The sequence below is a fragment of the Nelumbo lutea genome, chromosome 7 (assembly GCF_056320005.1).
Source record: "Nelumbo lutea isolate HS-2025 chromosome 7, American lotus-T2T, whole genome shotgun sequence".
Lineage (NCBI taxonomy): Eukaryota > Viridiplantae > Streptophyta > Magnoliopsida > Proteales > Nelumbonaceae > Nelumbo > Nelumbo lutea.
Window position 1 is genome coordinate 26,173,962 of NC_142690.1, and position 24,403 is coordinate 26,198,364.

The following is a 24,403-nucleotide window of genomic DNA, read 5'->3' on the forward strand; positions in this document are numbered from 1 at the left end:
GAATAGAGCAAAGACTACTGGGTGGGAAGGGGATATATCTTTTTTTTTTTGGTGGTAGCATCACTATTATTAAAAGTGTTTAATCAAACTTACCAATATATTAATTGTCTCTTCTAAAGGCCCTAGAGTAGTGATAAAAAGATTAAAAGTCTTCAGAGGGAGTTCTTGTGGAATATTAAAGTAGTTCAAAAGAAGCCTCATTTGGTAAAGTGGGAGTAGGTGTGTAGGGTGAAAAAGATGGGGGTTTTGGAATTAGAAGGGTGAGAATTTTTAATCAAGCTTTATTGTGTAAATGGGTTGGAGGTTCAGGTGGGAGAGGGAGGCACTTTGGAGGAGGGTTATTTCTTGTGAATATGTGGTGGTAAATTTTGGGTGGAATTTGAGGGAGCTCACATCTTCTTATGGGGTGAGTGTGTGGAATGGGATTATGAGTTTTCATGCTTTATTAAGGCCTTTTTTTTCTTGAACGGTGGGGATGGGTCTAGTATTAGGTTTTGGGAGGATGAAAGGTTGAAAGTGGGGAAGTTGCGTGATTTGTGCCAAAGGTTATACAGGTTAGCTAGAAAGGAGGTGACAATTTCTCAATGTTTTGACTTTTGAGTGGAGGCAGGGAGAGGTTTGTTGGTGTCCTACTTTTAGAACTCTTTTTTTGAAGAGTAAAAGTAAAACTTTATTAAAACAAAAACAGGTACAAGCTGTTCAGGTGTCAAGGTAACACCCTAAATTAAGGGTGCAAATTGATCGGATCATGATCTGATCTGACTTGAGATCTAGTCCTATTTGGTCGAATTCGGGTCACCCTTGATGGGATCTTCGGATCGGATTGGATCGGATAGTAGGATCCAATCAGAAATCGGATCGGTTTTGGATCACCTTTATTCGACCCGAGAAGATCCGATCCGATATATATTATATTTATAAATATAAATATATAATACATATATATGTTATTTATTTTTTAAAAAATATATTTTTTATATTATATTTTTATAAATTTGTTATATTTATTTTTTTATAAAAACATGTATATATATGATGAAAATAATTAAAAAATACTTGTATTTTTTGTTTTTACTTTATTTCAATTAGTATATTTAATTTTTATTATAATAATTTATTAAATTTTAAAGAAAACAAGTCGGATCAGATTAGATTCAAAGATCCGACTTACCAATAGGATTCAAATTCAAATCAAGTCCTATCAGATCTGATCAGATCAGATTCGAACATACCCTGATTTGAATCTGATCCGATCTGTTTGCATCCCTACCCTAAATCAAAGCAAACATACATCAAAACTTCAGTTCAGACAGAAATGATTCACATTACAAGTTTGAATCTCTAAAATGTCCCAAAAATTATCAACAAAGTCTGAAGGTCTGGTTTGCTGAAATTTTGCAAGAGATAAGACAAGAGAAACGAGAGAGAGAAACTTGGGAATCACTTTCAGGCTTTGGGAATTGCTCACTAGTCACTACAAGTCACACAAGCAGATCTTGGTGTTCTTTTCTTCCCAAATCATCTTTACATAATTGTGTTTCCTCTCCTTGTGATTTTAAGGGGGAGGAGAGGGCTTAAACAACTTGTCAATGTCCATTGGGGTAGCCACTTGATACCAAATAAATAGAAGAAATGCTCCCAAATTCTAGTGACAATTAGGCAGGAAATTTGTAAATGATAAGTAGTTTTACCATTCATCTTAAAGAAGATACATCTCTAAGTTCACTAAGAAGATGTGTGATCATTTAAGCCTCACTCTCTAAAGTACCTTAGAAGTATTATTTTTCAAGAGAGACATCTCTAAACAAAATATTGTAATTTTGGGTGGAGTTGGGCATGATCAAATTGCATTCATAGGAAACATCTGGAGGAAATGATAAAAAGGGCAAAGGGTTTCTAAGAAAGAAGAACAAGAGAACAATCTACTAGGGTTGCCGATGAAAAACAGATCTTCTAGAGTCAAAGGCCGGAATTCTTTCGTTAGAATGAAGGAGAAATAACCGTTACAGGAGATCAGTTAATCTAATCACCTTGTTTGATTCGTGATCTGTCAATGCTCTCCTAAACCCAAAATTCCAATAGTAGCCAACTCTAGAGAGAAGGATAATCATGAGGTGATAGGGGAATTTTTAAAGTTATGGATGAGAAACAATCAAGTGAATCCAATAAACCCCAGGGTATAATCATCCTCTGTTTAATTATCCTCCAACTTAGTAAAAGGGATAAATAAGTTTTTATTCAAAATAAGAGTATAATTAGAGTAGCACAATTCCCACTTTAGCTCTAAAATTGTGTTGTTTTTTAATTCAAATTAAAAAATTATTTCATATCTTTTGATTACAAGTGGAATTTAATTGGGTTTCTTGGCTCAAATAAAAAATCGAGCTCTACATTGTCCATTGCTTTCTTTAATCAATAGAAGTTATCTGTTATTTATTAAAAAAGCCTAGCCCTAAGGTTTCAAAAACTTTCCATGTAGATAATAGGTCCTGAACAAAATACATCAGACCTAATTTAGTCTCTCAAATCAAAGAAGAAATATGGCCTAAATGCTTCTAGGCTTACCAGATATATAGTCAATGACTCGATGTTGTTGCCGTACAAAATAAACACCTATAGTAGCCCCATTACCAAGTATGAGGCCATTATCTGGTAAGTGACAAAAAGGAGTGTCTCCCCACCAAAGATATATCCAAAAATTGAAATGATCCCCTTATTAAATGTTTGATATTTAATTTAGCTTCTTTTCTTTTATTCATTTCATGAAATGGCATTAGTTTTGTGCAGATCTTTAAATAGCTTCCTGTTATTTATTTTTTCATCTTATATTCCAATTTTGGGTCTGGAATGATTAATTATATCAGCTTTCTAAGTTTCAGTTATTAGTTCCACTCCCCTTTTGTATTGCAGGAAGAGACGAAATTAGTGACATGGTAACAAGCCTATCTGTTGGTGGAGGAAATTCAATAATTGACCAAGCTTTTGCTTTCTATAAAGTGCGTTTTTTTATGTGCAAGCCTTCCTATTATGTAAATAATTTGCTATTGACACATATGTTCCCCTGAATCTACTTTATTTTCGAAGATAGCGGTTGAGCGAAATTTCACTAGAGGGCGGAGAACATCACAAGTTGCAGCTGCTTGCCTTTACATTGCATGCCGGTAATAAATGATCCTTATAAGTTAAATATTCTTAAAATTATTCCATTTCTCTAATTATATTTTGGTGATCTCAACTATTCTAAAAATTTTTATGATTTAATCAGTGCCAAATATTGCTAGGAGATGGGCCCTAGATTAACTGATGAGAATAAATGGTATCATAGGTTATTGTGTCTTGATTCTTGCATATTGGTTCTTGCACCGTTGGTTATTCTTGAAACTTCTATCTTATGTCTAGGTGTGGATCAGAAATAGTGAATAGTTCCAGAAAAAAATTGACCCATATTTTCTTGCAAAATAGTTTATCATTTGAAGATTTACAAGTATGTACTATGTTATGCAAATTAGTACTTTGCCAATATTATTTTTTTTTGGAAAAAATATAGTGATGAATCAGACAAGCTAAACTTAGAAACATGTGAACCATAGTAAATTCCACTTAATATGCTGTACAAACAACTTTATTTAGTTTTTGATTTTTGGACAAAGGTTCTCTTATCTTGAAACAAACTAGCCTTAAGTTTTCCAAAAAAATGACAAACTAGGAACTGCCTAAAATATTGTAGGGATAACCCCAATATAAGCTGATGCTAAAATCTCTCTGCCACTTCCTACCTCTATAGAAATATGAGAGTGACCAGACTACGATAACCGGACAATGGCGAATTGTGATCCAGAAAACAATCTTTAATGACAATGTCAAGACTGAAGCAAATGTTGCAAATCTCTGATTTTTCTTGGAAAATTAGGGCAAAATCTCTAGGATACTTTCCTAGGCATAAAAAAATTCTGAAAAATCTCCAAAAATCCTTTAAAAATCACAAAATTTAAGAATGACAATAATTAATAATTATGAACAAAAATCACTATTTATAATAACTTATAATTACTATTTGTAGCAAAATTGCAACTTACTATCTAATATGTGTGTGTGTATTAAAACAAAGCTGTGAGACTAGAGAGTTTCTCCCTCAAACAAGTTGCATCTTATTTTCTCAAGAAAGAGCATCTCAAAAGCGGTTATTCCCAATCTATCCATCAAAAAGAAAAAAAGTGGTTATTCCCAATACAAAATCTTCCTCAGACATGTACTCACTTAAAAAAGGTATGAGCTTCAAGTGGTAGTTACCTCCACTAAAAGGGAGAATAAACAAAAAATTCATTTCAAATGATTTAGGATCATAAAGTGGGTTATTATTTAGAAATAAAACTTTATTTAATCTATTAAATAACAAAACTATGGCCATGTTTGGGAGTGCTTAAAAATAAGTGCTTATTTGGGCCAGGACCGCACAATTAAGCACTTATTGGTGTTTGGGAAATGAGCCCGAAATAAGAGCTTATTTTAAAAATAAGGGCTTATTTTTTTAGCCCAAAATTTCAGCTTTCTTTTAAGTGCTTAAAAATAAGCATTTATTCAAAAAATTTCTCCCAGAATTGTCCCCGGTCATTTTTTAGAATACTGGTTATACCCTTTCAATGTAAAAAACGTTGGGTACCACCGGTGACTTCCTGGACCAGAACAATGACATGTTGCTTGACGAATGAGTCCACTAGCTCTATTTTCAATCTACCAACACAGAAACTATTACATTAGTTGTGGTTTCTCATGCCCAACTAAAAGAAAGAAGTTTTGGGATAAAGAAAAACACAGAACAAAGCAGCAAATTTAGGGAGAACTTTTCTTGATCTTTCTCTGGCAGAGAAAATGAACTGCAACAGATGGGTGGCGACTGCAACTGGAGGAAGCTAGAGAAATGGATGGCGAACTGCTTTTCTTTTCTCTAGGGTTTCTGAGATCCTATCTCACAAAACTGCAGAATGTGTTCTGTCTCCCTAGGGTTCGAATTCATGTAATTTGATTAGGGTTTCCTCCAATTGCTTCATGATTAAGAAAGGATTTCTTGATCATATCAAGAGTTACCCCCTTATCCAAATCAGTATTTGGATTAGGACTTTTCTTAATCCTATATGCAGATTAGATAAGCTTTTGGGCTCATCCTAATCTCAAATTCGCCCCTTAATAATGACTGATCAAATCAGCCTAGTTCGAAATGGGCTTTAGGCCCAATAAGGTTATGTGCTCAAAAGTCTTCCAAACTGCTACCCAATTGGGCTTTTTTGTATGGCGTGGGACCCAAGCATTGATCTACAGACCAGCCACATGGGTTCGGCCCAACCTCTGTTATAAGGCCTGGCCGAATTCACTGGAAAGCCCAGTGAACCTCTTGAGCCCATCACATAGACCCTATAGGCCCAACACTTACACTAAGTGGTCCCTAGGCCAAGCCATCTTATAAAAACTCAGGGACTGTGGGTAGGTGCAAGATTAAACCATCAGGTATCATCCCAAATGGTCTTACACTTAACCTCTCAGCCCCTAATGATCAAACATTGCCCGACAAGAGATGACCTCTCCCTTGGCTGCAAGGAACAGTGCTGAACTTTCTACTTACATGGATCCCGGGAATTAAAACCATTTGCAAACATTTTGAAACCATACTTAAATATATATCATATATATAAATTTTGCAAAACAAAATTCCAACGATTGAAATCAACTGCCGACAGTTTGGTTTCCATCAGAGAGAGTGCATCCCCGATCATTACCTTTGTCCGACAAAGGGGCTAATCCCGTCACTATGATCACCCACTCAGATGAATTCTCAGACTGTCCCAACATACCCAGGTTTTGACTCCCGCTAAGGATCTCACTGATTGGCATATCAAAGACAGCCCAATCCGACACCTAGTGCAGTACCATAATCGGGTCTAGGGGTCAAATGTAACTTTCCAGTTTTGCCCATCAATCTCCAAGGTCTAGGGCAATACTGGAAATCTGGTCCGGTTTAAGGGTTCAATTAATCCTACACTGCATGTGCCTTGGGTCTCACCCTGGTTGTTGAGACAAGCCACCCCAACGCTTGGCAGCACACCAGCGTCAGCCTTGGCAAGATAAATCTCCCCAAACTTATCAAACGGCTGTGAACATTCAAAACCAACACAAGTCTCATTAAGTATCCAGTTTTAGGGTCTTACATAGAAGTATACCACACAACATGAATCAAACATGTACTTAATTTATTTACATTAAATATCAAAAGTACATCAAAACTGATTGAAGCTAAGGGCATACAAAAACTGTCCAACACTTTTTGTAGGGTTATGTTATGAAGCTTGAATGCTTGCATGCCAGAAGAAACAATAGAAACTAATGAATAATTTTCATGTTGTTTTGTAGGGAAAATATGAAGGCGTATCTTCTTATTGATTTTTCAGAGTACCTACAGATAAATGTGTATGGGTTCTTCTTTTTCTAATTCTATTAAGAATATAAAATTGATATACATGCATGTTATCTGTTTTTGTTTGCAATTTGCATGTCTGATTTATTATGCTCTGACATGATATCATGCTTCAGTTATGTGCTAGGTGCTGTATTTTTGCAGCTTTGTAAACTTCTAAGGCTTGAAGAACATCCAATTGTTCAGAAACCTGTTGATCCCAGCCTTTTTATTCATCGCTTCACAGAGCGTAAGCTCCTATAAAGGCTTTAACTGTTTTCTTGCTGGTTGATTGATTTTATGGGAGGTTGGCTTCAATTTATGATATAGTTTTTAATCATATGCATAGGGGCATGTTGTTGTTTAGGTGCATCTCTCTTTATGCAATCTAACCTGAAGGATGAAATTCTTTCATAAGTGGTCTGATGTGTAATAGACATGTAGAAGAGACTTTGGGGGAGAAGAAAACAAAATCATGACTAAAGGTGCATAAATTCAGAGAGAGAAGTGCTCTTTTTCAATTGTCTCCAGGATAACTAAAACTATTAACCATTAAAGGTATAATTGACGGTTGAAATATGATAATATAAAGGTGTCAAGTAGTTTCTAACATGTCAAGCTCTAAAAGTGATGAGATGGGGATTTGGTAAAACAACAATATATTTTTAGGGAATGGGGGTAAAATTTTTAAAATTTTCCTTGTCTTATTGGCGATGTAAAAGGAGAAGGCTTTCTTTATGTCCTTGGTGGAATTCTGGACATAGACATACATTAAGACAAGTAGAGGATGAGGAAAGGGAAACAACATAGGTGCATGGTTCAAAGTATCGATACGATACGCCCCATCGGGCGTATCGTATCGTATCTTTTGAAAAAGATACGGTCCGAAACGCTTGTTTCCAGGTGTTTCAGACCCCCAATTTTTTTAATAATAAAAAGCATGTTAAAAGCTTTCCAAAAAAATCAAAATGTGATAAAAAATGAAAAAAAAGTTCCGATCATTTCTAAGTACCGATACGATAAGACCGAAACTCGTATCATATTGATACTTTGAACCTTGCATGTAAGGCACATTTTAAGGCAACTACCTCACTTGCACCCTGCAGAGAGATTGGGCAGAATGGGTCTTAGTGTTCTTTATTCATTAGTTTTATTTCAGTTGTAGTGGGCCTCCTTTATGGCCATTAATACTTATTATTTTTGTGTCTTTTGAGTCAGTTGCCTTTCTAGGGCACTCATTTTATTTTCCCATCTTTTATAATCAACATATTAGTGGGAACCCGTGCGATGCACGAGATTTATTAAGCAAAAGATAAATAATAGAAAGGATCATTTACTAAAATACCCTTATGATTTCATGGATTTACTGAAAATCTACCCTATAGTTAGCATTTTACTAAAATATCACTTATAATTTGCGACAGATTTAATTAATCTTCCATTAGATGATATGGGAAAATGACAATGTTGACCCTAATGTTCATTTAAATAAATTTAATCAAAAGAAAATAGAAATAAAAATACCATTTTGCCCTTAATAAGACACGAGCAACCACTCTATTGGCTATATTTGGCCAATTTTGTTTTTTGTATAAAAAGTGTTAAGGGTATTTTTTGGAATAAAAAATCATGGGTCTAATGTCAAAACAAACACTCCTTAATGAAAGGTTGATTAAGTAAATAAATTATAAAATATATGGGATATTTTAGTAAAATGAAAACTATAAGGTAGGTTTATGTAAATATATAAAATTATAAGGTGTGCTCTAGTAAATGACCCTAATAAAAACACATAAGAGTATAAAATTGTTTTATATTTTCAACTTTTTATATAATTAATGATTATTCATATTTTAGATTATTCATATTTTATATACTACTTTTAATAATTTTTTTATAATACAAAAATAACAATTATTAATTTCAGTTGTTTATTCATCAAACTTATGAAACCGACCAACCCGATCTACTCGACCCGAGTTGGTCAGTTTTTTGGTATTTTATGTTGACTTTGGTTCAAAAAATTCCTGATTCGAACAAGTTGGATTAGTTCCACTTTGGCCATTTGTAAACCAACCAAAATCGAACGACCTAACCATGGATATATATTAATATTTTATATTTTAAATGTATTTTTTAATATGAAAATGTGAGAAAATTTCCATATTTCTTAGTCTAAAATGTTTCATTTCATAAATCTAAGTTTTAAATTTATTTTTTAATAATTGCTGTGAGTGAGGCGGATCGTCTACCCATGGGAGACTCCTTGAAGGACAAAGGAAAGCCGAGTGCAGGAGGTAGGCAAAAGGCTAGGGCAAATGAGGTGATAGAATGATTATCTCGTTATGAATTGGACCCCTATTTATAGGGAGGGATCCCGAGGTCCTGAAAGGAAGGAGCCAAAAGTGTTTGGTTCCCATTAGGAAAGAGAATCTTGGATTTGGTGTCAGTTGTTAGGGAACACTGTTAGGGTTTTGCCATGTTTCTTATGAGATATCTCAAGGATGAACTTTCCTTTCGTCCAAGGATTCTCATAATACATGTGTGCTACTTCCTTTCGTGACCCTTTTAAAAAGACATGGCATGGGTGACGTCACTATTTAGCTTGTGCACCCTTATTAGGCTCACGGGGTGTCTCGTCATGCGAGTTATTTAACGATGCATGTGTTTCTATTATTTGTTTATGATCTGTGATGAGTTTGCGATCATCGTGATTCTGTGATGATTTTAAACTCATCGCAAGTTTGTGCAGGTGAGCGGTTCTGCCGTTTTGCGATGGATTTAAACTCATCCCAAGTCCACGCGGGTCCAAAGTTCATCGCAACCTATTTTGGCTATGAGTTCATCACAAATGTGTAGTGAGTTATGAACTCATCGCATGGACTTATTATAGGCATTCACGTAGTATTAGTTTGACACCTCTGTTCTGATGGTCTAAGTGACCACCATGTACCTACAATTGCACTTTAATTTTAAGTTTAAATCTTTTGAACCGACTAACATTTTGTAAAAACCGACCCAAACAATACAACTTGAGTGGGTCGGTTTTCACAAAAGGTCAATCGGCTTCAACTGACCAACTCCCCAACTTGACCAGGTCAATTTGGTTGGCCAAATAGCCTACGATCGGTATGAACCAAATCACGAACACTTATAATTTTAGCTAAATTAATAGTTTTATCTCCGATAAATAAAAATAGTTTAATCTCCAATAATTATTAAAAATTTATAGCGAAAACACACAATTACTGAAAATATATTGATAATGAAAAAATACAATAAGTACTAAACATATATTAACTTAGTCAATAAATAGTATAATCTCAAATAATAGTTTAATCTCTAATAAATAATAATTAATCAATAAGTTGTAACAAAATTACAATAAATACAATAAGTACAATAAATTAAATCTAAAAAATTCAATAATAGTAGTTTAATCTCTAATAATTATTGAAAGTTTTTCATTAAATAACAAAACAAAATACATTTATTCATAGTCATTGAAATTACATTTATCACAAAAACAATAAATAATTACTAAAATACAATAAATATTAATCTTAGTATATAAGTATATAATAAATACAGATTAAGAGTTTAAAATTATTATTAATAAATTCTAATGTTTTTGAAAGTTTTTTTCTCAAATTATTACCTGATATAAGTGGAATTAGTTATTTACAGTATTATGTAAAAATATTAAATTATTATTAATTTCAATATTATGTTATAATTACTTTTCTACTTTTCAGATTTTTTTTTAAATTTATTACATAATTTGTTATTTTAACTATTTAAAATCTAGTTATGATAAATATTTAAATAATCTATAAAATATTTAAAACTTTTTGTTATTTGAATTTTATTTATTTAAAGCTATTACATATTATTAAATATTTGAAAAGCATTTAAATTGATAGTCCAGAAAAACATAATTTAAATTGTTAGTACATAATTTCGTGATATATTTTGTAAAATAATAAAACTATTTTTTGTTTTTTAATAAATATTTTAAAGTTATTATATAATTTTGTTAGAATATTTAAATAATTCTTAAATTTTTAATCCAAACTTTCTTTAGATAGATGTAGATAAAAAGTAGGGGAGGGGATAAATAGGAATTAGAGATAATTTAGAAGAGAAACTCTCTTCTAAATTAGAGATAATTTTGGAGATAAATAGGAATTAGAGATAATTTAGAAGATAAATAGGACTTAGAGATAATTTTAGAGAAAGTGGGGGAGGTAGTTTAGGAGAAATTTTAGGAGAAGAGATTATTTAGGTTATGGGAAAGTGCATATCATTGGTTGTTTAATCTAATCAAGATAAGCAATGATTACTGTTTTATATTTTTAAAACAAAAGAATATAGGAAAAAATACAAAAAAATGGAGAAAATAGATAAATATCTTCTCTCAAAGGAGAGATATGCTGACATGGATGGACCAATTTTAAATATATATATATATATATGGACAGAGTGAAAGATACGGTCGGCTCCCCTCTTCCTCCCTTTTCTTCCATTCTTTTCTTCCTCCTTCTGGACCTCTTCTTCTTCCTTCTTTTTCCCTTTTCTTTTAGTTTGATTTTAGGTTTATTACTGGTGTGATTCACAACTCACCCAGGCAATGCCTCTTTTAAAAGGTGCAACTTTTTATAATTTTGCTTTTTTGATTTCTTTTTATACATTCTTGTGTGTTCCACACATTTTTTAATAATTTATTGACTTCTAAGTTACCTTTTATTGGTGCTTATGAATTAGTAATGGCCCATTAACTTAAAAAACAAAGAAAAACAATGACTTATTGAATACTTGAACCCCTACTTGTTGTGGATCTTATCTTAACATAATTTCCACTAAAGAAGTAACAATAATACTACTGGTCCCCTAGACCCCCATGCAAGCTTGTTTGTGATTGCCTCAAGGGGCTTTCAGCTCCAACCTTCATAAAGTTTCCAACCTCGTAGAATATGGAATGCAAGACACCTAACATCACACTAGCTACTTGAAGTAATGCATTTAGGAGAAAAGCAAACATGTTTGAATTTATTTGATATGATTTGCTTTTGTATCTTGATTTGAGCTAATATGCTTTTAAAACATATAATTTCTTTTAAATTCAAGTTTCTATATTATATGTTAATGCTTTTCTTTTTCAAAAAATTGTGCCCTGATTCATTCGAGTATGTGCCTTGCCTTGCACCTCGTACACCAGGCACTAGAAGGCCCTTGCACTTTTCTTGCACCTTTCACTTCTAAAGCACTTGGAAAACTCTAGATCCAAATATGATTCAGATGTGGGGACAAATTACAGTAGCAACTGACAGTGCATGATACACCTATTCATAGTTTTCAAGGCGCCAAGGCAAGGCTAGGTGACAGGGGGGCGCCTTGTTGCCTAGTCGCCTAGGCGGGCACCTAAGCGTCGCCTAGGCGATGGATTTTTTTATGTTGAAAACATAGATCCTAGGGTAGTTCCCTAGGTACCATAACCATATTTCCTCAATAATTATTCATAATTTTCATAAGAAAAGTATAAAGTTCATATTAAAGTATAGAAAATCAACATATTCATGAGAAGAAAAAGAAGGAAAATAAAATTAAAAAAATATAGGGGATGAACCCTTATTTTTGTTATAAGAAAAGATGAAAAGAAAAAGTAATAGTAGTAGTAGTAGTAGACATGGGTGTTGGTATGGGTATAAGTAAATTTCAAACATGTTTAGATATTTTTATAGTATAGTTTGTTAAAACATACGACTTTAATATTTTAGAAGTGACAGGCTAGAGAGTATACATCAAGAAGTATCGATGTAGTATCCAGTATCGTGTACAATACTGGTACTAAGGCATGTACATGTATTCTGATATCATAGGTTCTAAGGAACTATTAGACTACAAGTCCAATCAATGTTATTATAAGAATCAGTTTATATACCTCTACCCACACAATCCCATAGCAAACATCAAATTCAAGCCACAAACAAAGCTGGAAGTTCAGTAATACAGTTCCCATAGCCATTGTGACTTGAGTGTACAATAACTTTACCATCATATCTCCTGAAACTCCCCTAAAATCAGATATGCCTGGATTGCCAATTGAACAGATATTAGAATTTAGTTATACCACTTCAAGGAGGGGTGGAAGAGTGGGCCAAAACTATCCTTGGGACTGAAGGCATTTGGGGTAATCCTATCCCTCTGAGGCTGGAAGCCTTTGCATGGTTAGTTGCAATGGATAGTATTCTGACTGCTGTCCATTTGAAGAAAGATGTTTCAGCATGGCCAACATGTGCTATATGTGTTATGCAGAGAAGTATGGAAGCCATTTGTTAATCTCATGTAGGGTGGGTGATTTCATATGGCACTTCTTTTCATCACTTTTGGTGTGAGATCTTTTCAGCCAAGGAGTCCAGGAGATGTCTGAAGCTGCAAGGAGGCAAGAAAGCTAAATTATTTTGGAGTTGTATCCCTTATGCAGTATTATGGGGAATATGGAAGGAAAACAGAAGATTGTTTGGAGACAAGGGAAGGAAGGTAGAAAGAATGGTGGTTGATATTTGTAAATTGATTGTAGATTGGTTGTCTAATCTGCTGATATTGCCATATTTTGCTCATGTTTCTAGGTCAGAATTTGGGGAGAGATTCTGAGATTTACTAGATATAAATTAATTTTAATTTTGCTTTTAAAAAAGAAAAGGATGACACCATTGCTTTTAGAAGTGTTGCTGGTCAAAATCTATGTACTCTCAGGAAAAACCACAGAGAATTGGTAATACACGGCTACATCTATGATATGTTGCGACCTTTATCATGTTTATGCACCATAACATTTTGGATTTTTGACTTCTGTTGGTGACTAGCATGTTTATACAAATTTATGTAAATTATTTATAGATCTAGTTTGCATAAATTCTATAATAGGATGCAATCATAATTATTTATGTTTACTATAGGTTTATTGGGAGAAAGAAATGCCATGGTTTCCAAAACTGCATTGCGCATCATAGCTAGCATGAAACGAGATTGGATGCAGGTGTGGTTTTCTTTTCCCTATTTATATGAAAGGTGATTCTTTTCTTTATTCTCTTTCTATTGGTTGCTAGGGATGGGTTTGGGGATGGTTTTATATCAACCTTGGCTTGATTCATAGTCAGCAAGGACACATTTTATAGTATGACTAATTAACCATTTACAGACAGGGAGAAAACCCAGTGGGTTATGTGGTGCGGCATTGTATATATCAGCACTTTCTCATGGCCTCAAATACTCAAAGTCAGATATTGTAAGTCAAGCTCCTGGAATTTATTGATTTTCAACTTTTTAAGTTTATATATATTGGTAGGTTTGAAAGGCCATGCTTAAATTCTCACCATGAGACAGTTAATGAGTTTAAGAATGAGAATTAGAAGCATTCAATTGTACTAAACATTATAGACAGATGATCAGGAAAAGAGAACAAGAATTGCAGAGAGACAGCAGAGAATATGATTCTGTTGAATCTATCAGAAGGCTTAGGTGCTTTTTGGCAAGTCTTTTAGAAAGTTCTACCAGCAGCTCAGATGACTGAAAGATGTGGCCCCGTTTGGCATGTCTTTCCGCATGGTCTGTCGGCTATTTAGAAGCCTGGCAGACTGCGTTGTGGTCTTTTTCCGTTTGGTTCACAGGAGATCTAGCCGCCAAAAGACATTGCGCTGAAAAGATGCGTGAAGCCCGTTTTGCGCTATTTTCGGGAAGCTCCAAATGGAGCTTTTCATTTTTTCAACTCGTCTTTGTGTGGAAAGACACGCGGAGCGACACACCTTAACCAAACAGTCTTCAGGCTGTCAAGATCTTGATGCAAAAGCTCACTACTCTTTTGACCATCGGAGCTTTTAGAAGATCTTTCAAAAAAGACTTGCCAAATGGCCCCGTATTGAGCTTTTGGGGTCTTGTCTTTAAAGAAAGACTGTTTGGCAAGTTGGCTCAGTCTACCGGGCTTTTAATAACGTGTTTAGAGGCTATTTATCATGCGGAAAGACAAGAAAGCTTTATCTTCCTGAAATTCGGTGTTTTTGGGTCTTTCCTTGCACGCGTCTTCTGGTCTTACCAGCTTTTGGTTACCAAGCGGAAAAAGACCGATTTTTAGTCTTGCGAGCTTGCTGTAGCCAAGAAGACTGTGTGGAAAGACTTGCCAAATGCCACCTTAGTCATTGCCCTGTTAAAAGGATCAGAGAATCTAGAAGGTCAATAGAACAGGCATTCTTTAATAAAATCCTACAAATCAATGGTTTGGGAGCAGCAGCTTAGGCAACTTGGGACCATCAGGCCTAATTGAGGAAGGGAACTCTCTAAGAGCTGAGATTCCTGCTCTCCATCAGGCCTAGTTGAGGAAGGGAACTCTCTAAGAGCTGAGATTCTTGCCCTCCATCAGGCCTAATTTTTCACTGGGTTGAGCCAATCTGATTGCGGAAGGAGACTGTAAAGTGGTCATCAATTGGATGGAGACAAAGTTGTCAAGACACCCATGGAGGGTTGCCTCTGTTGACCGCAGAGATTTTTTGTATATGGCACTATGAAATGTTTTGTATATTCTTTATTTTGGATTATTCATTTTGTGGGTTTATACACTACTTTCTTCCTATTATTTTCTTATTTGTTAGAGTTCAATCAACACATGTTGGTATATGATGCCTTGAACCCTCAAGAACTTCAAAACCTAACCGAAGAGCAAGGAAGAACTGAAAATATCGTCCAATCAACAAATTCTTATTCTTCTTCCATCCTTTTGTTTTTTCTTTTCCTAGGACAACAAAAATAGGGACTCAATACCTATATGTTTTGAAATTTATTTTCTTTCTTCTTTTTCTTATGAATATGATGATTTTCTAGGTTCAATACAAAGTTCATTCTTTTTTTATGAAGGTTATATATAATTACAAATGAAGGATGTTTTCTGGTTGTTATGTAACCTAGGGAATTACTCCAGGATTCATGATTTTTATTTTAAAAAAATCCATTGCCTAGTCAACTAGGCAATGCGGTGCCCCTTGTTACCTAGCCTTGCCTTGGTGCCTTGAAAACTATGGGTGGAAAAGAAGATAGAAGGCTCTTGGGTACTAAAACAATTTGTCACATAAGCTATGTTGTTGCCATCTTAACTTGAACAACTCATTCACATGGATCTTGGGCACTAAAACAATTTGTCAGATAAGCTATGTTGTTGCCATCTAACTTGAACCGCTCATTCACATAGATGCCCAGATCATCTAATACAGTGGCAGATGTGCTTGCAAGAGACAGAGTCACTAGGGATGTCCAGGTATCAATGTAAATTATGAAGTAAGAAATATTACTGTTTGTTTCACAACCTTGGGGCTTGTATCTTTCCTTCTTATCTCCTTTTCAGGATTTGATGGGTAGTAGAAATCAAACCTATGCCTCTTCTTTATTATCCCAGTTCATTGGTCCTATATCAACAACCATCATGAGAAAAAGAAACAATATTATAATCCTCAACTAATTGACCAACAGAAATCAAATTTGTTGTAAGTTTAGGAACAAAGTGGGTTTTAAGGTGGTGTTGAGAAGTAGCAAATGTAGATAAAAAAAATCATTACAACCAACAATGTCTAATTTTTCACCATTACCTGATTACCAACAATGCTATGCTTATTCAAGTATTGCGTTTAACAGATTGATTAGACTATGCCCCTGTTATGTGGTTAGAGGCACTAGAGTTAATAATCTAAAGGTGATTGGGAGAGGAACAATAATAGGATAAGTCATCAAATAAACCAATGGCTGAAATGTAGAGGAGATGGCCAAGGATAGCAGTTTCACGTTTTCTCTTTTGTAAGAGCACCTAAATTCTCACCCTTTGTTGCAATGGAAGTGGAAGACGTTGTAGCGTTGTTTGACCCTTCTACAGTAGTCTAGTAGTCCTTATACTGATTCTTCTTTGAACCAGAATTGTTCCCCTTAGGTGGTTGAGTGGGACATTCACGTTATTCAACCATTATATTTTCCTTCTGCCTATAGTAAATGCAAAGTATTGAATTCATGATAAGTCCTTTGGCTTGGACTTGTTAGCTAAAAGAACTACCTCAACTCCAGAATCAAATTTCAAACCGATGGCTGACTGAGTAATCAATCTTGTCTCCTCCCTAAGGTTCTTGCCTAAGATTGAAGTGTAGGTGTTGTACCCCTTCTGAGAATATTGGACCTTATTAACTCATATTCAAGCCTTAGATGCAATAAGAAATTCATAATCTTCTTCCTATCAAAATGCTCTTTCACAACTTTGATACAATAGGTAGGTGTCGATTCATCCATGTATACTAACTCATACTCTTTCCGTAAATTCACAAAACCAGCATAGTTCTCCTATATCTTCTTTTCTCCTAGACTATTTAAAAATATCCTAATCTCAATTTGATATTGATGAAATAAATTAAATTGCCAGTATACCTTCTCCATATGGTCAAACATCTTATCGGCAATCCTATAGACTCATAAGAATAATAATGTTTATCTCAATTGAGCTAAGAAGCCATTGGACAACCTTAGTATTGTCAATTTTCCATTATTTAATGGAGATACCAAATTGATTCTTAATTTCAGCATAAAAGGAGAGAAAGATATCAAACACTTCGGTGCAAGATTTCATTAAAAAGATCTAAGTCATCCTTGAAAAATTATCAACAAAGGAAATAAAATATTTAAAACCATTGTAAGACTCAATTGGACAAGGACTCCAATCATCTGAATGAACAAGCTTAAAAAGACTCGAAACTCTAGCAGATTCCCTTGGAACAAAAGAGACACAATGATGTTTACTAAGTTGACAAACTTCACACATAACTTATGAACAAACACGACATCTGGAACAAGACTCTTGAGAGCTGGAAGAGAGGGATGGCCCATCTGATAGTGCCACTGCAACTGTGTAATGGAAGAATGAAGAGCTGTGTGTGATCCACCACCATCTAAGATAATACAATCCTCCAGCTTTATGCTTGCTAGGGCTGTTCACGGGTCGGGTTGGGTCGGTTTACTGCGGTTTTTCCAACCGACCCGATCTGGTCGGGTTACCTGACATAGAAACCGAAACCGACCCAGTGTTAAGCAAAACCGACCTGGTCGGTTTGAGTCGGGTTGGGTTGGGTTGGGTCGGTTTGGGTTGGTTTTAGTTCTAAGTTCATCCCTGTGATAAAATCTTGCTAATTTAAAAAACAGTCATAAATTGAACATCATTTCAGCCATCTCCTATGATAAAATTTAAATGAAAAGTTAATCACAAAAGTTGTTCATTAATCACTATTCACTAATCCAAAGTTTCTTGCAACCATTCAAAAACTAGGTGGCCTAATGGGCTTTGGAACTTCATGTTTGAACTAAGAACTAAGTCGGTTCAGTTCGGGTCGGTTTCGGTTTTCTTGTGTGAAAACTGAAACCGACCCGAATAATCGGTTTAAGAATTTGCACAACCCGAAACCGACCCGTGCTGATGAAAACCCGGCCGACTCGGGTTGGGTCGGTCTTGGTTGGTCGGTTTGGTCGGGTTGGGTCTTCTTATGAACAGACCTAATGCCTGCCACCAATTGTCTTCCTTGAGAATTGAGATCCTGAAAAATACAATATAATGGAAAGAATGAGATGGAGCAATTCAAAGATTTTTGTCAACTTACTGACATAAGATTAAAGGGAAATTTAGGAACATATAGAACCGATGGCAAAGAGAAATCAGAATGTAATGTAACATCACTGGTACCAGAAACAAGAGGTAGTACCATCAGCCAGGGCTACCGATTGGGTGATAGAGGGAGGGGATAACAATGCAAATAAGTCTGAGGACCCAATCATGTGATCTAAGGCCCTAGAATCAATAATCCATGGTTTAGAAGAGGAAACAAGATATGTTGTACCTGACTTTGCAAGAGTTGCAGTATTACCGGATGAAGAAGAGGAAGACAGATGAAGTTTTTCATACTCTTCACGAATGATAGAAACCATTTCCTTCTCCTTCCTAGTGCCTAAAACAGTAGGGTCATTGCCTGTAGTACCACCATCTCCTTCTACAGCAACATGCTTAGCCCAAGTGGATGGTGGACCATGCAGATCATAACAGAGGTTCATAGTATGCCCTTCCCATCCACAATAACTACATTCTTTGATCATACCTTGACCACCAATACTGACACCACGACCTCTAAAATTCCCAAAATTCCCATCTCTACCTCTACTGTGACCTCCTCTCACACCACAGTTACCACCTTAGGGATAATTGCTTATACCACGTGAGCTACCTCTACCACCTCTGGTTGCAGCTAGGACAGACTTCACTGATGCAGTCAGGAAACTCGATCAACCAGGCTCTGATATGATGCTATTGGGCCTCTATTTAGTTAAATAAATAAAGGGAAAACCTTCTGGTATGATTCTAGAATGAGGAGTGATGGAGAAGAAGAGAAGGGGGAGACAAAGAGAATAGGGCAAAAACAGTCTCTATCAAATAAGAGAGAGCTGCCGCCCTTGTATGCTTAATTCATAACGAAAAGGAGAATTACAATGTTACCCTTGTATACTGAAACTTAAGAACATAGACAAAAAACAGAGTTAAAAGAAAGGGAAAAGACTAAAATAACCCTAGAACAAAAACTGTATTTTAACAAGATCAAAATATGATGGACATTCACTATTCCCTAAAGCTCTCTGCCCGAACACCAGCAAACACATTGAAGACCCTATCTTATCTCATGAGAGTCCATTTAATCTTGCCAATAATTATCTCCATGGGAGCACTTTTAGCTTAAAAAGTTCTACTGTTCCATTCCTTCCACATGACCCAGCAGATGGCAAATGGAACTGAGTTCCACAAAATCTTTCTCTTGGTTGAGAAGCCACTAGGTATCCAACATGATAGCAGTTCAGCAATCCAGGAGGGAGTGACACACCGTCTTTGAAACAACTGTAGAAAATGGCACCAAATCTGATAGGCAAAAGGATAGTTTAAGGTGCCAAGGCAAGGCTAGGCGATAGGGGGCACCTTGATGCCAATTGCCAAGGTGATGGATTTTGTTAAGTAAAATAACATATATCCTAAGGTAGTTAGGTATGAAGTCTAGAGACTGGTAGTATGTGGTGCTGTAGTGGTTCTTCCCAAGATTGAGGAATTCATGTGGCTTGTGTTACTTTATAGTTGATGTGTGGATGGAAGTGACAATGAATCTGGATATAGAAGTTAGAGATCATCTTAGGCTGCTTAACTGTAGTTTGGTTGGTTGTTTTGTAAATTCTGACCCAAATGTGGAGAAGATCGAAGAGTGGACGCTGCTTAGAGGTTACCTGAGAAACCTTTTCACGTGAGGAAGCTAAATGCTGGTTTCTCTTTTTCATCTTCAAAAGTGAGGAGGCAAGCAACATCCCGATGAATGGACAGAATAAGTTTCGAGAACCTGATCTCAGAATTGGGAGATGGAATCCTTTAGTCGGAGCAATTAGGGATATGGATCCTTTGAATATTGTGTGGATTGATGTTTTCGGGATACCCTTGCATGCACAGAGCTTCCATACTTTTAAGATAGTCGGAGACGCATGTGGAAGATTCAGATTTGTTGACCCTAGAACAATTTTGTGGAGAAAGCTTTCTACTACTCATATCTTAATTGAGTTGAAGAGATCCATGTTAGTCCTACTTCCCTAACTCTTTATTTTTCCAGTGAATCTTTTGACTTGAGACTGGTCGTAGAAGGATCTTACCCAACGGAATGGATAAAAAATATGGAATTGTGGAGTGACAAGGCCAGAAGATTAGGTTGGGTTCTAGTGATGTTGGAGGGAAGATGAATAGTCAGACCAAAAGGGGAAGGACTTGAGGTTGAATACAAGGGCATTTTAGGAAGCAGAAATAATTATGGTTCGATAGGGGTCTTTACCTTGGCCAGCATAATGGATAGAGAAAGTAGAGTTCTAAAGAGAAATAAAAGTGGTGGGGATCATGCAAACTTATGTGGTGAGGCGAATTGGTTGGGACACATGGAAGAAGAAAGAAAGGAGAGAAATGGGGAGACGAAAGAAAAGGAAATACTTGGAATTTTAGAAGACGAAGAGTTGACATGAGCATTAAAAGATTGTGAAGGTTCGATAATGGACCAAACTTTAAAGACAAAGTTCACCAATATCGCTGGAGAGTTATCTACGAAGCATCGTTTCATGTTAATGGTTTCAAACAAGAGAAAGTTCAAGCAGTCTCAAAGTTTTAGGCGTACAATTCAGTTTGAACTCTGGGAAGAGGCTTTGGAGTCTGAGAGACGAGAATGCTCGCAAAGTGTTTCAGAAGAGTGATCAATGTGGAAGATTCATTGAACCTCTTAATCTAAGAGAGCATTGCGATGAAAGGAAAAAGGAGAAGACAATATTTGATCATCAAGCAGGTAAGTTTATCTCTTTTGGTGTCTTCATAGTTGAGCTCTCCCCCTTTTCGTCACAGACATGGAGTCTAGAGGAGGAGGACCAAGTGGTTGTTTGTTCAGAAGGTCAGAAGGAAGGAAGGGAGGTGGTTTCTAGGGAAGTAGTGAAGGAGTTAGTGAGGTGGGAAGGGGAGGACAAGGAAGGAATGTTAGGTATAGCTAGTTGGGGGGGGGACGGTGTGGTGCTAAGAGTGTGTACTGGACACGACGATGAGGTTGCGAGAGAGGCTTTTGACAAGAACGACAAAACTGACTCATCTTTGGGTTGTGAGGATTATCAAAAGTGTGAAATTTCAGTTGGTAGGATTAGAATACATCTAGGGCAGAGAAGAGCCATGAACAAGGTGCCGTAGGACCTATAGAAGGATCGAAAGAAGCCATATAGGCAAGCAAGCGTCGCCTTATCCATATGTGAAAGGTTTTTTCTAGGCTAAATGACAGTTTGATTGGGGCAAGTCCTTCCAACAAATATAAGAGAATGTACTGAAGGAAGAGATTAAAAGGCTTAGATGCAAAGAAAAAGGGTGATGAAAGGAGGGAGGAGGAGCTTCAAGTTGTTGTAGGGGAGATAAAGTCGACCCTGACAAAAGAAGGGTAGGAGGCTAGACTAGGGTCAGGGGATAAGAAGGAAGAGGGAGGTCAAGCTGGTGAGAGTTGCCTTACTTTGTCTCAACAAGTTGACAAGGAGGGGGAGAAAATGGAGATTAAGACCTTGGTGGACAAGGAAGTTAGAATTGGCAAGAGTATAGGGCTATTCTTTTGGGGAGGCAAAGAGTTTCCTAGAATAGCTTTTGAAAAATTTGAATTGAGAAAAGGGAAGGGAAATTGAAGAAGATGTTATGACAAAAAGAAGAATAAGTTTGGGATGAGGAAGATGGTGGGCAGGACGAGTCATTTGATCCTGGAGACTAGCCAATTTATAAGGGGGGGGGGTTCTCAGTCTTTTTTTTGGTTAGTTTTTTGTCTTTGAAAGCCTTGTTATATGAGGGGGGGGGGAGTTCTCAGTATTTCTTTTTGTTAGTTGTGTCTTTGTAAGCCTTGTTGTATGAGAGGGGGGGTGGGGGCGGGATTTCTTAGTCTTTCTTTGGATAGTCTTGTATCATTGTAAGTCTTGCTGTTGTTGGTAGTGGGTCCGGGTGTTATCTTAACAAACCCTGTTAGTGTTGTACTTTGATTTTTATTATATCAATAAATTTTTTCTTTTATTCTTAAAAAAAAAGGGTTCCATAACCATATTTCCTTAATTATTATTCTTAATTTTCATAAGAAAAGCATAAACTTCATGTTGAAGTATAGAAAATCAACATATTTGTGAGAAGAAAAAGAAGAAAGAAAAGAAAATCCAATAATATAGGGACTGAACCCTTATTTTTGTTATAGGATGAGGAAGGGTTGATTAGACAAAATTTTAAGTTATTTAATTATTGGTTCCATAGTTTTCAAGGGGCCAAGGCGATCAATGAATTTTTTTAAGTGAAAAATACATATCCTAGGTAGTTCCCTAGGTTCCATAACCATCTTTCCTTGATAACTATCCATAATTTTCATAAGAAAATTATAAACTTCATGTTTATGTCTAGAAAATCAACATATTTATGAGAAGAAAAAGAAGAAAGAAAAGGAATTTCAAAAAATATGGGGACTGAACCCCTATTTTTGTTATAGGAAAAGAAGAAAAGAAAAGGTGGAAGAAGAAGAAGAAGATGTGGAGGAAGAAATGTGTTGATTAGACAAAACTTTAAGTTTTTCCCTTACTTATTGGTTCAAATTCTGAAGTCTTTGAGGGTTCAATACAGAAGTTAGCAATGTTTGTGTTGATTAAACCCTAACAAATAAGAAAATAATAAAAAGAAATTAGTTTATAAACACAAAAAATGAACATTTTTGTTTAATGATGTACATTTTATAATTATAATCTCAATAATCTCAAAAAATTAAGAATATAAAAGTATTTTATAACACAATGTACAAAATTGCTTGGCCATTAGGCGAGGTGAGACTCCAAGGGTGCCTTGTTGCTTAGGCGTCCACCTAGATGTTGGAGACGAGAAAATAGAATCTACCACCTTAGAGACGAGCAAAGGACGAGTGATGATTGGAAAATGGTGTGTCCCTTGTCTAATAAAGTTACGATGAATGTGGTAGTCACCATAATCAAACTTTTGGGGTTGCCCTTTCATCTTTGAACTTAAATAACCTGTCTTTATCCACGTGGCACCAATCCCCTTCTAAGACACTTCCACCAAGCATCACCCATCCTGCCAAGTCATCTTTGTCTTCCTTCTTTCTCCTGCCTCTCCAAAGCATCACTTCAGTTTCCAACACTATCGAAACAGAGTACCATTGACCTCCAGAGAGTAGCTGCATCTTTTTTGGAATGCACTCCGGCTTCACTCCAGCTAGTTGGATTTTTGCAGCACTAAGATCACACAGATTGACAACTTCTATCACTCGGCCCAAAACTTTTGCTATTCTGTTAAGAATATTTCCTGTCCAAAGATGAAAGGGCAACCCCAAAAGTTTAATTTGGAAACTCGACCGTTTTATAAAGGAAATGGAGATGGAAGACTTTCTATGTTCTCATCAAAACAGGAACTGAAAGATCATGATCGAAGGCTGGGAAGAAGACATATGCAGAAGTGGTGTCAGATAGGGAAGAGACGTGTAGTGCAAGGAAAAATTAGGCTTTAAACTGACTAACCGGTCGAAGGGAAAGAGCGTTATCAGTTCTTGACCCCTGGTTCAGGCTGGGCCAACAAATTTGAAAGTTGAGGGAGCACGTGACTCCTTAATGAGTCATGTACCGTGCTCCTTATGCCCGATTGGGGACAATTATTTTCATCTATCATTGTCCCCGTCGAGACCCCCTGATAGACATGCTGGAGATTGCTCAAACAATAAAACGCTAGCAGCCGCTTCTAGATCAAGGGCATCGGATCGTTGGAAGGGTGGTAAGTGACGTGGACGCGTATTGGGAGCAACAACAACAATGATCTGGTGTTCTCATCCTATCCAAATCGGCATCAACAGTCTTATCCATTCAGCAGATTAGATTAGACTATCTTGTTATTCTTATCTTATTAAGTTAGTAGATTAGATTATCTTATCTTATTAGATTAGGATTAAGAGAGACTTATCTTATTAGATTAGGATTAAGAGAGATTATCTTATCTTATTAGATTAGGATTAAGAGAGACTTATCTTATCTTATCAAGATAGAGTTGGAGGTCTCCCTATTCAGCAAGGAGTCTCCCTAAGAGCAGGACTCTTGTAATCTCCTATTTATGGAGCCACAAAGGCATCCAAAAATTCCAGTCAAAGAGAAGAGTAAAGGAGAGTTAGGGTGATCTCTTGGACAAATCACCCCTTTGGTCACCATGATAGGGTCAACACGCAAAGGGAGGGGCAAGGGGAAACTAGAGGTTTTCCCCGTGGACCAACCCGTGATGAGATCCTATGCCCGGGCCCATAACATTTTGGTATCAAAGCAAGGCATCATGGATGA

The 24,403-nt window shown here is 36.0% G+C and overlaps 1 protein-coding gene across 1 annotated transcript in view; it reads left to right on the forward strand.

Annotated features, from left to right (window-relative positions):
* LOC148845799 (Cyclin/Brf1-like TBP-binding protein) overlaps nt 1–24,403 on the forward strand; it is a 74,656-nt gene that overhangs the window by 5,424 nt on the left and 44,829 nt on the right. The window contains exons 6-11 of the mRNA XM_088955509.1: nt 2,911–2,996; nt 3,085–3,161; nt 6,403–6,459; nt 6,583–6,695; nt 13,405–13,484; nt 13,647–13,733. Coding sequence (XP_088811635.1) covers nt 2,911–2,996; nt 3,085–3,161; nt 6,403–6,459; nt 6,583–6,695; nt 13,405–13,484; nt 13,647–13,733 — 500 coding nt within the window. The remainder of the gene's footprint in view (nt 1–2,910; nt 2,997–3,084; nt 3,162–6,402; nt 6,460–6,582; nt 6,696–13,404; nt 13,485–13,646; nt 13,734–24,403) is intronic.